Below are 15641 nucleotides of genomic sequence, written 5' to 3'. Positions count from 1 at the left end.
AGAAGATAGGGACTTAGACCCTGACATCTTACTAACAATAATATCCGTGGTATTTGTTAGACACTTGGAATGATAATTTCGATATTTGTTAAGCACTTACTCTGTGCCAAGCACTGTTCTTTGCTCCGGGGTTGTTACGAGGTAATTAGATTGGACACGGTCACTGTCCCGCCTGGGGCTCACAGTTTTAATCCCCATTTTACAGATGAGCAGCGTGGTGTAGTAGGAAGAGCCCGGGCCTGGGAGTCAGGAGGTCACGGTTTCTAATTCCAGCTCCGCCACTTGTCTGCTGTGTGACCTTGGGCAAGTCACTTCACTTCCTCCGCGTCTCAGTTACCTCATCTGTAAAATGGGGATTGAGACCGTGGGCCCTTGGTGGGACAGGGATTGTGTCCATCCCGATTTTCTTGTGTCCACCCTGGCGCTTGGTACGGTGCCTGGCATATAGTAAGCGCTTAACAAATACCACGATTATTATTATCGTTATGAGGTAACCGAGGCCCAGAAAAGTGAAGTGACCTGCCCAGGTCACACAGCAGACAAGTGGTGGAGCCAGAATTAGAACCCGTGACCTCCCGACTCCCAGGGCCCATACGCTGTCCACTACACCATGCTGCTTCTCCAAGCGCTGTTCTAAGCTCTGGGGTATTTTTAGTGCATTTTCTAGCCATTTAGCTGGCAGGGAATATCTGTACATGTCCATATCCGAAATTTATGATTTCTAGTAACGTCTGCCTCCCCCTTCTAGACTGTAAACCTGTTGCAGGTGAGGAATGTGTCTGTTTATTGTCGTGTTGTCCTCTCCCAAGTGCTTCGTACAGTGCTCTGCACACAGTAAGTGCTCGGTAAATACAGTTGAATGAACGAATGAATGAGCAGGGAATTGCCATTTCCAGTGCATTAGCTCTGGCTGCCGTTTCCTTAGCAGTGAGTTCTGGTGCGACTGTTTCTCATGCCTGGCTTCTTTGTCGTTACCCCGACACCCAGGTGGTGCAGTGCGTCTCTCCCAAGGGGCCCCTGGCCTGCTCCCGGACCTATTTCTTTGGCGCCACTCACGTCCCGGATCTCGGTAAGCGTCCCCCCGGCACCTTCTCAGGAGCCATACGCGGCCAGGGCGCTCGGCCGTTCTCCCGGGCGGGGTTCCTGGTCTCTTGCGGACCGCAAACGTTGAGTGACCGCCTCCATTCTACTCGTGGGGACCCTGTGCTGCAGAGGCTGGGGGTCCCAGGGTGGCCGAGGGTGAGGGTGGAGGGGTAGACCCTGGCACGGCTTGTCAGACCTCAGGGTTTGTACCCATGAAGGCTTCTCACAGAGACCGGGTGTTTCCCCCATGGAGCAAGGAACCAAATTCGGTTTATACCCGTGAAGGACTTTTCACAGAGGCTCGGGTTTTGTCCCCACGCAACGAGGAACCGAATTCAGGTTATAAACCCATGAAGCCTTCTCACAGAGCCCTGGGTCCTGCCCTAATGGAGCGCAGAACCAAACTCAGTTTATACTCTAGAAGCCTTCTCACGGAGGCCCAGGTTTGTTCCCCAGGCGGTAAGAAACCAAACCGTTTCTAGAGGTCGAGGATGGCTTCGGTTACTTGGGCCCGCTCCAGGCCACCCTGGAGTCGTCGTTTAAGCGGGGCCGAAGGAGGGCCCCTCTCCCCCCTTAATTAGGGCCTAGGCACCCTGAGAAATGTGGAGGGGACGGGAATTCGGGGCAGAAATGAAGGCTTTGCGGCAACCCAAGTCGAGGAGCTATTTTGTTGGTGTCGGTTTATTTTATATTTAAGCGTTTTCTGTTTGTCAAGCACTGTTCTAAGCACTGGGGTGGGTACAGGCTAATCAGGTTGGACTCAGTCCCCATCCCACATGGGGCTCACGGTCTAAGTAGGAGGCTGTAGGATTTAATCCCCATTTTACACTCGAGGAAACTGAGGCCCAGACAAGTGAAGCGACCGGCCCAAGGTCACGCAGCAGACGAGCGGCGGAGTTGGGATGAGAATCCAGGTCCTCCGACTCCCAGTCCCGTGCTCTCTCCGCTAGACCATGCCGCTCTGCTGTCTCCTTTGGGAAAGTGAGGCGTATTCTGCGGGACTGAGTGTGGGGATAGGGCTGGATTTACCTCGGGGTCGCGGCTATGACCCTTTTGCTCTCCCACAGGCACTGACAGCATCCTGCCCAAGAAGAGCAAACCTGTGTAAGTATCTCTTTATGCGGGGCTTTTTTTCCCGGCCCAGTTGAAAGCAGTACGTGACAGGTCAGGGTCCTATTTGGAGAGGACACCTTATGGGCTAAGAGGTCTTCATTCTCCCATGACGAACACTGGTCCCCAAGTAGCCAACTGGTCAGCCATCCACCCTCATGGGGGCTGCAGCCAGTTTTTGTTGTTGTTGTAGTTTTTTTAACAGTATTTTCGAAGCGCTTACTATGTACCAGGCACTGTACTAAGTGTTGGGGTAGATACAAGCTCATCAGGTTGGACCCAGTCCCTGTCCCACTTGGCGCTCACAGTCTCAACCCCCATTTTCCAGAGGAGATCACTGAGGCCCAGTTGCCCAAGGTCACACAGCAGAGCCGGGATGAGAATCCACGACCTTCCGCCTCCCAAGCCCGGCTGTACCCACTAGGCCACGCTGCTTCTCTAAAGAAGTTACCTCCGCCCCGGGTGGGACTCGAACCCACAATCCCTGACTTAGGAGGCCAGGGCCTTATCCATTAGTGCCTTTCTGGGGGGGGGGGGGGGCGGGTGGTCAACAAGCGCTTAGTTCAGTGATTTGAACACAGTAAGCGCTCAATAATTACGATCGAATGAATGAATGAAAGAGCAGGCCTCAGCCTGTCCAGACTCAGTGCCCTCTGTGACACGGGACGACTCTCATGACTTAACAATGCCTGCCTGCCTTAGGGGGCTTCTTGATGATAATAATAATAATAATAATGTTGGTATTTGTTAAGCGCTTACTATGTGCAGAGCACTGTTCCAAGCGCTGGGGGAGGTACAGGGTAATCAGGTCGTCCCACGTGAGGCTCACAGTTAATCCCCGTTTGACAGATGAGGTAACTGAGGCCCAGAGAAGTGACGTGACTCGCCCACAGTCACACAGCTGACAAGTGGCAGAGCCGGGAGTCGAACCCGTGACCTCTGACTCGGAAGCCCAGGCTCTTTCCACTGAGCCACTCCGCTGGTAGGCCCGGGGACCCATGCCCGGGAGCCCCCTCGGAGGTTAGGAAAGCTTGGGTGCGCCCCCAAATAGCCACTGTAACCCCACTGCAGCCTGAGTTCCAGCTCACTCTTTCATTCATTCAGTCGTATTTATTGAGCGCTTATGATGTGCAGAGCACTGTACTGAGCACTTGGGAAAGTACAAGTGCAAGTGAAAATGCAAAGTACAAGAAGGTAAGAAGCAGCCTGGCTTAGTGGAAAGAGTCCGGGCTTGGGTGTCAGAAGTCTTGGGTTCTAATTCCGGCTCCGCCACTTATCAGCTGTGTGACTTTGGGCGAGTCACTTAACTTCTCTGAGCCTCAGTTACCTCATGTGTAAAATGGGGATTAAGACTGTGAGCCCCACATGGGGCAACCTGATAACCTTGTATCTACCCCAGCACTTGGAACAGTGCTTGGCACATAGTAAGTGCTTAACAAATACCATTATTATTATTATTATTAATACAAGAAGCTGGTAGTCAGCAGTTAATAATTGTGGTGTGTGTTAAAGGCTTACTAAGTACCAAGCACTGTTCTAAGCACTGTGGTAGATAGAAGGTCATCAGGTGGGACACGACCCCTGCCCCGCATGGGACCCACGGTCTTCATCCTCATTTTACAGATGAGGTCCCCGAGGCACAGAGAAGTGAAGTGACTTTCCGAAGGTCACACACAGACGTGTGGCAGAGCCGGGATTAGAACCCACGTCCTCGGACTCCCAGGCCCAGGCTCTTTCCACTAGGCTACGCTACTTCTCCTAGCTGAAGATTGCCGAAGGATGCTGTGGGCTCAGACTCTCAAACCTTGGCCAGGACATTTTTTTCATAGTCTTCGTTAAGCACTTAGTACCCGTCAACCCTGTTCTAAGCATCCGGAGTAGGTTTAAGTTAATTAGATCAGACACTGTCCCCGTCCCGCATGGGGCTCCGAGTCTAAGTAGGAGGGAGAATAGGGATTTAATCCCCAATTTTCCAGTTGAGGAAACTGAGGCCCAGAGAAGTGAAGCGACTTGCCCAAGATCACACAGCAAACAGTTGGCAGAGGACACCGGTCCTTTGAGTCCCGGTCCTGGGCTCTTTCCACTAGGCCACACCGCTTCTCTATAATATAAAAGCCTGGGGGCTTGGGGGAAAATGGCACCTGAGCCCTCAGAGAACATGGGGAAGGAGCTGCCCTGTCTAGCTTATTCATTCGGTCACATTTATTGAGCGCTTACCGTTTGTGGGGCACTGTACTAAGCACTTGGGAGAGTACAATAGAATAATAGACACATTCCGTGCCCACAAGGAGCTTATAGTCTAGAGACGAGTTTACAGCCTTGGGTCTGCCGTGGGCCAATCTCTGCGATGATTCGCTTCTGTACGCCCACGCCCGTCCCTCCCCCAGCGAGTCCGTGACGTGATCTGGCTGGGGATTATCCTGGGGCACCTGTGTGAACCCCCTTCCCCGGAGGTGTCCCAGTGGGGAGCGTGTTGGTCTGGGTGCAGGCTGACGCACTTGCAGGGTGGGGAACGGCGACTGACGAGTCTTCTCTGTTCATTAAACAGGCTTTTGTCCCAAGTCTACGCCGCCGTGGTGGAGGCCGTTATGGCCGGCATTGCTCGCTATGCTCAAACTTTCAGCGCCACCAAGGTGATGATAATTATCATGGTACTCGTTAAGCGCTTGCCGTGTGCCCAGCACTGCTCTAAGCACTGGGGTAGGTGCAAGTAAATCAGGGCGGACACAGTCCCCGTCCCACCCGGGGCTCACGCTGTCAGCCCCATTTTACAGATGAGGGAACTGAGGCCCAGAGAAGTGATGTGACTTGGCCGAGGTCTCAGTGCGGACATGTGGTGGAGCTGGGATCAGCAACCAGGTCCTTCTGACTTCCAGGCCCGGGCTCTAGCTACAGAGTCACTCTGTTTCTCGAGAGAGAGAGAGGTGAACCCTTCAGGAGGGGAGACGGGGAGAGTTGTGGCTCGGAGGATACGAAGGGGGAGAGAGTTGCAAGGAGGGTGGGGCGGGCACGAGAGACGAAAACCAGCCTCAGCGAGTCGCTCAGTCGCTCAGAGGCAGGCCGGGTTGGGTGGGAGAAGAATGGATAAAAAGGAGGGGAGAGAGCCGACGGGTTAGGAGTCAAGAGTTTTTGCCTGGTGGGATGAGGTTCTTGAGGAGCGGGGAGACGTGCAACATAAGGAAAAACAATCCGATTCGGTCCTGATGATTTCATCTCCTAGATGGGGCCAACCTGGATAACAGCACAAGGGGCAGGCGAGTTCATTCCTTCATTCAGTCGTATTTAGTGAGCGCTTACCGTGTGCAAAGCAGTGTAAACTCTTGGGAGAGTACGATATCACGACATACAGACGTAGTCCTGCCCACGGCGAGCTCATAAGGAGCCTCTAGCCCAAGAGTAAGGAGGCCGGGCTAGGCATTTTGGGGAAAGTTTCTGCAGTGATACCAATCCTGACTCTCAGCTCGTTTCGGGCACGGAATGGGTCTGCTAATTCTGTTCTGTAGCACTAGCCCCAACACTCGGTACAGTGCTCCGCACATAGTAAGCACTCGATAAATACGACTGATGGTGGCAAATTCCTGTCTGCAGCCAGCCAGGGCAGGAACGACCGGAGAATGGTGGTGGTTCCAGGGCCTTCTCTTTGTGAGCGGGGTCCCCGTTCGTTCGTTCATTCAGTCTTTTATTTATTGAGCGCTTACTATGTGCAAAGCACTGCACTAAGCGCTTGGGAGACTTCAACGCAACAACAAACAGACACATTTCAGCGAGCAGGGTAGGGATTCTCAGACCAAGGAGTTGCTCAGGGGGCGGAGTACAGTGGGCTAAAGTCCTTTGCTAATGCGAGAGTCAGTTGTCCCATTTTACCTCATCTTTCTGCTTTGATTGTTGGTACTCTGCCTTTGGCTCAGTCCTCAAATGTTGGCGTTTGGAAGTGACTTGCCCGAGGTCACCCGGCAGGCAAGTGGTAGAGCCGGGATGAGGGCCCAGGTCCCCTGAATCCCAGGCCCGGGACTGAGCACCTTCTGCCCCGTGCCTCCAGATTCCGTGCCGGGGATTCCTCTGCCGAAACACAGGCACGCGAGTCCGTCCGGCTCCTGCAGCCTCGGAAAAGTTGGGCCCGGGCCTCTCCCAGCCCTGCCACCGGGCCTCGTGTGGCCATGGGCATCTACGAGATTGCCTCCCACTGGATCAGTTTGAAAAAAAATCTCACAAAACGCCAGAGGTTGCCCATTCACCTCCACATCAAACAAAATCTCCTCACCATTGGCTTAAAAGTACTCAATTACCCAACCCCCACCTATCTCACCTGGATACTCTCCTACTGCAACTCAGCCCGCACATCTCACTCCTCTAATGCTAACCTTCTTACTGGACCTCAGTCTCTTCTATATCACTGCCCACCCCTCGCCCACATCCTGCCTCTGGCCTGGAATGCTCTCCCTCCTCAAATCCAGCAGACGACGACTCTCTCTTCCCTCAAGGCCTTATCGAAGGCCCATCCCCTCCCTAAATGACGTATCTGTCATTTATATTAGTTTCTGTCTCCCCCGTCTAGACTGTAGGCTCACTGTAGGCAGGGATTGTGTCTGTTTCTTGTCGTTCTGTATTCTCTCAAGCGCTTAGTAGAGTGCTCTGCACGCAGTAAGTACTCAATAAATATGATTGAATGAACGATTGGTTCCTGTAGACGGAGCCAGGTGCCAGTGAAGAGTACGGCATTGGCCATGGGTGAAAGGGCAATTCCCCCGTCTCCAAATTGCCCCTCTGCTCGGGGCCTCAGGGGCTAACAGCGGAGCAGAGGAGAGGCCTCCGGAACCTCAGCCCACTCTCCGGAACGTTGTCAGGACCACCGTTAGGGCTTCAAGAGCCCCACGTATCCAGCAACGAGCGCTATCTCTGCCCGGAGTGACGCGGGATAATTTCCTCCACAGGCGAAGGAAACGGCCGAGCGAGTGTTCCTAGGTGGGCTGGATTCTTTCGACCTGACGCATTTCAAGTCGGTGCTGTGGTACGTAGCCTCCACCACACCTGGGCGGGGGTCTCCTTGGCGGGTGCGTACATGCGGGGTGATAGGGGACCAGTGGATGGAATAATACTAATAGTGATAATTACGGTACTTGTTAAGTGCTAATTGTGTTCCAAGCTCCATTCCAAGCGCTGGGATAGATACAAGTTAATCAGGTTGGACACAGTCCCCGTCCCGTGTGGGGCTCACACTCTTCATCCCCATTTTATAGATGAGGGAATCGAGGCCCAGAGTAGTAGAGAGACTTGCCCCGGGTCACACAGCAGACAAATGGCGGAGCTGGGATTAGAACCCAGGTCCTTGTGCCTCCCAGGCCCGGGCTCTGTCCTCTGTGCCATGCCACTTGTCTGAGGAGGGAAGAAGGGCAAGACAGTGGAGGAGCGGGCTTCTTTTGCCCCCCAGGGTGGTACCGTGTGGGACAGCTTGGGGTCAAGGCAGTTAAGGCCGTGGTGGGTCGGGCCTGCAAAAGTCATTTCAGTCAGGGCGGGAGGGGCGGAGGAGGAGAGCGTGTGTGTCCATGTGTGTGCCTGAGGCAGAGGGCCAGAGCAAGATGATAACAGAGGTGCCTCAGTCAGAGCTATCCGACCCGAACCTGGTTGTAGCGAGCGTGCCGTGCCTCTCTGTTTTTGTGTCCGCAGCTCCAAGATATCCTTCCAGATCCAAGCAGCGAATAACCAGGGACGGTAAGCCCGGGCCCTCCCCGGGGGGGGGGGGGCGGGGCGCCGATTAAAAGGGGAAAGTCCGCCACGGCCGAGGGCAACCCCGGGGTCGTGACGCCGTCCCACCCAAATCAGGCTCCCAGAGGGGTCTGGGGCTGAAGCCGGCGAGACTGTCATTGACTCATTCATTCCATCGTAGTTATGGAGCGATTACTGTGCGCGGAGCACTCTGCTAAGCTCTTGGGAGAGGACCCTACAAAATTAAACAGACACACTCCCTGCCCACAATGAGCTCACAGTCTAGAGGGGAAGACAGACATTAATAAAAATAAATAACAGATATATATTTATCTGTGCATATACAGACATAAGTGCTGTGGGACTGAGAAAGGGGATGAACGAAGGGAGCAAGTCAGGACGACGCAGAAGGGAGTGGGAGAAAGGGAGAGGAGGGTTTAGTGCGGGGAGGCTGCTTAGAGGAGATGGGCCTTCAATAAGGCTGTGAAGACGGGGAGAGCAATTGTCCGTCTGATGTGAGGAGAGTGATTTTCCAATACTGTTGAGGTTGCGTGAAAATGCTTTCCTCTGAGCATCGGCTCCCTGACACGAGTAGAAGGCTTGGCTGTTCTCTCTTTTTGTTGTTCTGTTGTACTCTCCCGAGCGCTTAGTACAGTGCTCTGCACACAGTAAACGCTCAATAAATATGATTGAATGACTGCCTGCCTGAATGAAAGGGCCTGGGGGTGGAAAGTGAGAGCCGCTCACTCGTGGAGGCCCACTGAAGTAGCCTGGGGCGTTTCACCTCTGGCTTTTCCGTCTCTCACACTTTGCCTTTCCTCTTCTAGGACGGTGCCCCTGGACAGCGAAGATAGCGTTCACTTTGTGAAAACGGTGAGTGGCCGTTGCCTGGATTCCCCACTGCCCCTCCCTCACCCCGAGCGTCTGCCCCGAAGTGTTCAGTCGTATTTACTGACCGCTTACTGTGCGCAAAGCACTGTACCTCACGCTTGGGAGAGGACAGTACAACAACAGACACATTCCGGCTCGCAACGAGCGCGCAGTCTAGAGGAGAAGACATCGATATAAATAAATAAATAAATAGATAAATTACAGATATATGCATTCATGCTGTGGGGATTGAAAGTGGAAGTAAGAACGGTGCAGAAGGGAGTGGGAGAAGAGGAGAGGAGGGCTTAGGGAAGGCTTCCTGGAGGAGATGGGCCTTCAGTAAGGTTTTGAAGTTAGGGAGAGCGGTTATCTGTGTGATATGAGGAGGGGAGGGCGTTCCAGGCCAGAAGAAGGATGTGGGTGAGAGGAGGGCGGCAAGGTAGACGAGACGGGGGTAGAGTGAAAAGGTTAGCGTTAGAGGAGCAAAGTGTGCGGGCTGGTTTGTAGTAGGAGAGTAGTGAGGTGATATAGGAGGGGGCAATTTGATGCTTGCCCGGTGGCCATGGTGGGCTCTGCTGGGGGAGTGGGAGAGGGCTGCCATAGGCTGAGCCACTGGGAATCACCGGGCTGAAGGGATTTTTAATAATATATATATTTTTTAGTGTTAAGTACCAATCGTGTGCTTACTATGTTATTTATTTATGTTAATGTCATTCTCCCCCTTTGGATTTTAAACTCCTCGTGGGCAGGGAATGTGTCTATTTATCGTTCTGCTGTCCTCTCCCAAGCTCCTAGTACGATGCTCCGCACACATTAAGCGCTCAATAAATGTGATTGAATTGAATGTGCCGCGCACTGAGCTAAGCACTGGGCGGTTGCTGCTGAAGCCAGCGGATCACCGTGGGGACTTTAGGGTCAAAGTTGGGTGGGGGGGTTGTCTCTCTACCTGGGATTGGGCATCCTCCCGGAGGGACAGCAGGAATTCAGGTAACCGTGTGGAGCTCAGGCAGGGAGAGGGTTGACCGAATTGATCGGCGAAGGCGGTGGGGGAGGTGGACATCCAGACCTTCACCACAGGGTGACCTCCGTCTGGGGTGAAATGATTTCGTCCCCCCGTTGCCCGAGTCATCCTGGAGGGTTTCCTCGTCCCAGCCATTCCAAAGCATCCGGGTGTCGAGCTCGAGGAAGGGGATCCCTGAAGAGTGTCGGGGGCTGCCGTCCAACAGAACCCACTTCGGCTCGCTGACCGTTGGCCACGGGAGTGGGCTCGGGGTCTGAGCAAATCAGGCCGTCCCGATCTCGGATCGCGATGACAGTAGTAATAATTATGGTATTTCCTAAGTGCTCGTTATGCGCCAGGCACCGTTCCGAGCTCTGGTCCTGGATACAAGCACATCGGGTTGGACACTCTCCCGCGTGGGCTCCCGGTCTCAATCCCCGTGTTGCAGATGAGGGAACTGAGGCCCAGAGACGTGAAGTGACTTGCCCAACGTCACACAGCAAACAGGTGACGGAGCCGGGATCAGGACCCATGACCTGACTCCCAGGCCCGGACTCTTCTCGGTTCTCAGCCGTGGGGAACCTCAGCCGTCGTGATTAGGGCCCTCGCGCCCAGCGACCTTTGCTTCTCTCCCCCTCTAATCTGCTGCGTCTCTCCCCTGAGGCACAAGCCGCCTTGAGACAAGGCAGGACCGTGTCTTCGGCTCCTGTGCCAATCCCCACACCACAGCGGTTAGCCCGGCATTTGGGCCCCTAGCGGGGTAAGCCGGGCCTGGAGATGGGAAGGGAAACAGGGGCGGCTTTCTGTAGAGGGCCGCGCCGCAAGGCCGCCGAGGGGCGAGGGGCCAACGCCCCGGGGGTTGGGGTTGGGGAGGAGCGAAGGATTGCGCATCACTCCAACCCGTTAGATCCGGGATGGATTTGCCGGCAGAAGAGATGGGCAGATCCTCGTTGGGTTGGCTCCCATCCTAATCCCCACAATGCCGTTTTCAAAGCCAGCTAGGCCGGGCCATTAATCGTCGACCGCTTTGATTTTTTTCTTAGCGGTATTTGCGAAGCACTTACTTGGTGCCGGGCACCGTTCTCGCTGCTGGGGTATTTTCAAGGTAATCGGGTGGGGCCCGGTTCCTGTCCCAAGTGGGGCTCGCCGTCTTCATCCCCATTTTACAGATAAGGGCAGCCGAGGCCCAGGTGTGAAGTGGCTAGCCCAACGTCTCCCGGCTGAGAAGTCGCGGAGCCGGGATCAGAAACCGGGTCCTTCTGCCTCCCAGTCCGAACTCTAACTTCTCAGGCCGCTTGGCTCTCCCTGCCCTTTCGGCTCGTTCCGCACTCGCCTGGTTTTGTTTTCAGGGACCAAACGAGAGCTCCTCAGTGACCTCTCGGGGTGGCCCGGTGTGGATTTAGAAATGCGGGGCCTCAGAGGTTCCCGTGCTTCCTCCTACTTAGGCTCCGAGCCCCATCTGGGGCCCGGTGACCTTGGCTTAGCCCGGGGCTTAGTTATCCCGGCTCCGCCGCTTGTCTGCTGTGTGACATTGGGTAAGTCACTTCACTTCTCTGTGCCTCAGTTCCCACGTCTGTGAAATGGGGATTAAAACTCTGAGCCCCAGGTGGGACAGGGACTTTGTCCAACCTGATTAGCTTTTATCCACCCCAGCACTTGGAACAGTGGTTGGCACATAGTAAGTGCTTAACAACTGCCATAATTCTTATTATTACTATAAATAGTAGTAGTACAGTGCTTGGCATATTGTAAGCATTTAACAAATACCACAGTCAGTAGTAGTAGTAGTAATAGCACAGTGCTTGGCATATAGTAAGCACTTAACAAATACCATAATTATTATCATTGATAGTAGTAGTAGTAGTACAGTGCTTGGCATATAGTAAGCGTTTAACAGATACCATAATCATTATTATCATTACTATTAGTACAGTGCTGAACACAACTGTACAATTGAGAAGCAGCATGGCTCAGTGGAAAGAGCCCGGGCTTGGGAGTCAGAGGTCGGGGTTTTAATCCCGGCTCCGTCGGTTGTCAGCTGTGTGCCTCTGGGCGAGTCACTTCACTTCTCTGGGCCTCAGTGACCTCATCTGAAAAATGGGGATTAAGACCGTGAGCCCCACGTGGGACAACCTGATTACCTCTTATCTCCCCCGAGCGCTTAGAACAGTGCTTGGCACATGGTAAGTGCTTACAAAGTACCGTCATCATCATCATCGCAATTACTATTATTACTAGTAGTAGTACAGTGCTTGGCATATAGTAAGCACTTAAAAAAATGCAACAATTAATATTATAATTACTAGTACCGTGCTTGGCTGTTAAGTGAGCACTTAAATTCCGTAATTTTTATTATTAGTAGTACAGCGCTTCACATACAGTAAGTGTTTAACAAATACTGTTGTTATTAGTAGCGCAGTGCTTAACAAATATCACAGTTATTATTATTAGAGGTTGGGCTGTTTTAGCTTATCTGGCCCATCCCATTTGTGCTGTTCGCCGGTTAATAAGCTCCATCATTAGGACCCCCAGACCGGGCAGATTGGAGAAGGGATTCAATCATCTCACCTCTCCTAGGTACTGGGTACCAGCTCCTGCCCTTGGGGAGCACACAGTCAAATGGAATAATCACCGTCATCACCACCGTGGTATCTGTTAGGCATTTACTCTGTGCAAAGCACCACGCTCAGCACAGGGATCGATGGAATACGGGCCGATCGGCAGTCCCTGCCACAGTCCGAGAGGGAGGGAGATCGGGGATTTTATCCCCAGTTTCCAGATGCGGTAACGGAGGCACAGCGGTCACGCAGCGGGCAGACGGCGGGAGCCGGGAATACGGAACCCAGCTGGAAGGTTGGACCAGCCGGCCCCTGCTGAGAGAGTCCTCCCGACGCTTGCGTTCCCTGTAGGATGAACGGGGAAGCCCCCAGATCTTGAACCCCGGGCCTACTTCTGAACAGAGGGGAGACAGGGACACTGGGTCTCCCCTCGGAGCTTCCAAACCCTCCACCCGGCTGAGGCCCCGCTTCCCCTTGTGTCCCACCGGCTGCAGGCGGGCATGGCCGTGTACGACATCCCCGACTTGCCGGGAGGAAGGGGCTCCCTGGGTTCCGTCGTCTTCTCGGAGTCGTTCCTCACCTCCCGGTTGGCCGTCAGAGAGAAGGGTAAGGCGTCGCGTCGACCGGGCGGGGCTGTCCGGAGGGAAGACTTCGAAGCCGGGGAGGGCCCACCCGGAGCACTGTCAGAATATTTTTAAAGGATCAGTTCATCAGTCATCATCAAGGGTATTCATCGAGCACTTACTGGGGGCAGAGCACTGTCCTGAGCAGTTGGGAGAGTACAGTAGAACATTAAACAGACACATTCCCTGCCCACAGCAAGCTCACAGTCTAGAGGACCGTGCCCCAATCTCATCTGTCTCGCCGCCGACCCCTTTCCCGTGTCCTCTCATTGGCCAGCAACTCCTTCCCCCTCCGTATATGCCAGACCACCGGTCTCCCCCCCGTTCAAAGCATTATTAAGATCCCCCCTCCTCCAAGAGGCCTTCCCCGATCAAGCCCTCCTTTCCCCGGCTCCCTCTCCCTTCCTTGTCATATATGCCCCGGGATCTTCGACTTTTGGGGGTTGGATTCCACCCCACCCTCAACCCCAGGTACGTATCTTTAAACTGCATATTATAAATGATTAATATCAGTGTCGGTCTCCCCCTCTACACCGTAAGCTCAAGACAGAGAACGTGTCGGCCAGCTCTGTATTGTACTCTCCCAATCGCTTAGTACAGCGCTCCGCACATATAAACGCTCATTAAGCACCATTTACGATAATGAAGTCCCTCCCGAACGCGTAGTACAGTGCTCTGCACACACTGAGCGCTCGGTAAAGACCGCTGAGTGAATGAAGTATCACCCTGGGCCTGGAACGTGTCCGCCCTCGGTTGTATTCATTCATTCAGTCGTAGCTCTCGAGTGCTTACTGTGTGCAGAGCACCGTACCGAGCGCTTGGGAGGGCACAACAGAACCGACGGCCACATTTCTGCCCACAACGAGCTCTCGGTCTGGAGGATTTCATACTTTCCCCAACGCTCCGTGCAGTGCTCTGGGCCTAGTAAGTGCTCAATAAATGCGACAGACGGATTGAGTGATGAAGTAGCCAGGGTTATTCCGGGGATTTAGCCCATCCGCGTGATCTTACTAGTGTGTTTTTTTAATCTCCGCCCCTGCAGATGGCAGTATCACTCCAGACACCAGCCATGTCATCCTGACCGAAGCGATTCCCAGATACTGCTCTTGGCTGGTGCGTACAATTCGACTAAGGCTTTTCCCGGTTAAAAGGATCCTCTAAACGCTCCAGTTAACATCAGAGCACCAATAATCATATTCACGGTACTTGCTGAGCGCTTACTATGTGTCAAGCGCTGTTCTAAGCGCCGCGGTAGATGCAGGTCAGTCAGGTTGGACACAGCCCCAGTCCCGCTCTTCCTCCCGGTTTTACAGATGAGGGAACTGAGGCCCAGAGAAGCGAAGGCACTTGCCCGGGCTCACACAGCAGACATACGGTGGAGCCGGGATAAGAACCCAGGTCCTTCTGACTCCCAGGCCCGGGCTCTAGTCACTAGGCCGCGCTGCTTCTCACTAGCATCCCCGAGGCCAGCCTCTGTAGCTCGAAGGCGGTTAAACGCCTCGTTCCTTGGGGTTCACCCAGCTCTTTGATGGGGTCTCCCCCCGGACGATGGTGGATCTGGAGTCCCACGAGTAGCTGCCCCTTTGACTGAGCTCTCTTCGTCCGGGACGGAATTCACTGAAGCGGGAAACCCTCAGCCGAGAGTTAGAGCGGGGGCCCGCCTCTCCGTTTCCCAACGTTCCTCGGGGGTGTGGGGGGACCACGGGGTCCCGAGCGAGGCAGAGCGGGAAGGGGCGAGGAGCAGACCGCGGCTTGTGAAACCTCCGGCCGGCAATATCCAGGAGACCCCACAATTTAAAACAGCCCTCGGCTGTCACGTCTTGAGGATCGGAGGGGTTCATTCCGGGGTTAACTTCCGCGTCGCTCCGTCGGGTAAATGCCACGGTTCATTTGGGAGAGAATCGGTCTCCGGAAGAGCTGGCGGTTCCCGGCAGAGAACAAGTTTTGCTCGTCGTTTTTCTGGGCGGGAGCCGGGGCCTGTAGGTTGGTTAGTCCGTGCTGCGGCGGGGGAGCGTTTCGTGGAGGAGTCCAACCTCCATCCATTCATTCAGTCGTATTTATTGAGCCCTTACTGCGTGCAGAGCACTGTACGAAGTGCTTGGGAGAGTTACAGCACAACAGTGAACAGACACATTCCCTGCCCACGATGAGCTTACGGTCGCGTACGAGCTAATCCAACCCGATTAGCTCGTACCTACCCCAGCGCTTAGTACGGTGCCTGACACATAATCGGCACTTAACAGATACCCTTAAAAAAAAAAAAAGTCCTGGAGCTAAGAATTATTTTTAAGGTCTTTGTTAGGGGGACTGTGTGCCAGGTACCGTATTAAGCACTGGAGTAGATACAGGCTAGGTTTGGATTGGACGCGGTCCACGTCCCACGGGGCGCTCACCGTCTCAAACCCCATTTATTAGAAGCGGGAAACGAGGCCCAGAAAAGTGAAGTGACTTGCCCAAGGTCAGTGGCAGACATGAGAAGCAACACGGCATAGTGAGAGGGTGTCAGGAGGTGATGGGTTCTGTTCCTGACTCTGCCATTTGTCTGCGGTGTGACCATGGGCAAGACACTTGCCTTCTCTGGGCCTCAGTTATCTCATCTTTAAAATGGGGTTGAGACTGTGAGCCCCATGTGGGACGTACCAATAAATACGACTGAATGAACGAATGAATCATTTGTCTGCTGTGTGACCTCGG

General features: G+C 54.0%; 1 protein-coding gene across 2 annotated transcripts in view; it reads left to right on the top strand.

Annotated features, from left to right (window-relative positions):
• The window catches only part of DNAAF9 (dynein axonemal assembly factor 9), a 141977-nt gene that overhangs the window by 56049 nt on the left and 70287 nt on the right, over positions 1-15641 (top strand). For both annotated transcript variants that reach the window (XM_029062703.1, XM_029062702.1), the window contains exons 11-18: positions 988-1069; positions 2151-2187; positions 4742-4826; positions 7125-7201; positions 7858-7902; positions 8724-8769; positions 12819-12930; positions 13990-14060. In XM_029062703.1, coding sequence (XP_028918536.1) covers positions 988-1069; positions 2151-2187; positions 4742-4826; positions 7125-7201; positions 7858-7902; positions 8724-8769; positions 12819-12930; positions 13990-14060 — 555 coding nt within the window. The remainder of the gene's footprint in view (positions 1-987; positions 1070-2150; positions 2188-4741; positions 4827-7124; positions 7202-7857; positions 7903-8723; positions 8770-12818; positions 12931-13989; positions 14061-15641) is intronic.

The sequence above is a fragment of the Ornithorhynchus anatinus genome, chromosome 4, assembly GCF_004115215.2.
Source record: "Ornithorhynchus anatinus isolate Pmale09 chromosome 4, mOrnAna1.pri.v4, whole genome shotgun sequence".
In the NCBI taxonomy this organism is placed as follows: Eukaryota; Metazoa; Chordata; class Mammalia; order Monotremata; family Ornithorhynchidae; genus Ornithorhynchus; species Ornithorhynchus anatinus.
The sequence above is the reverse complement of the archived record's forward strand: the minus strand, read 5'-3'. Positions and strand labels throughout refer to the sequence as shown.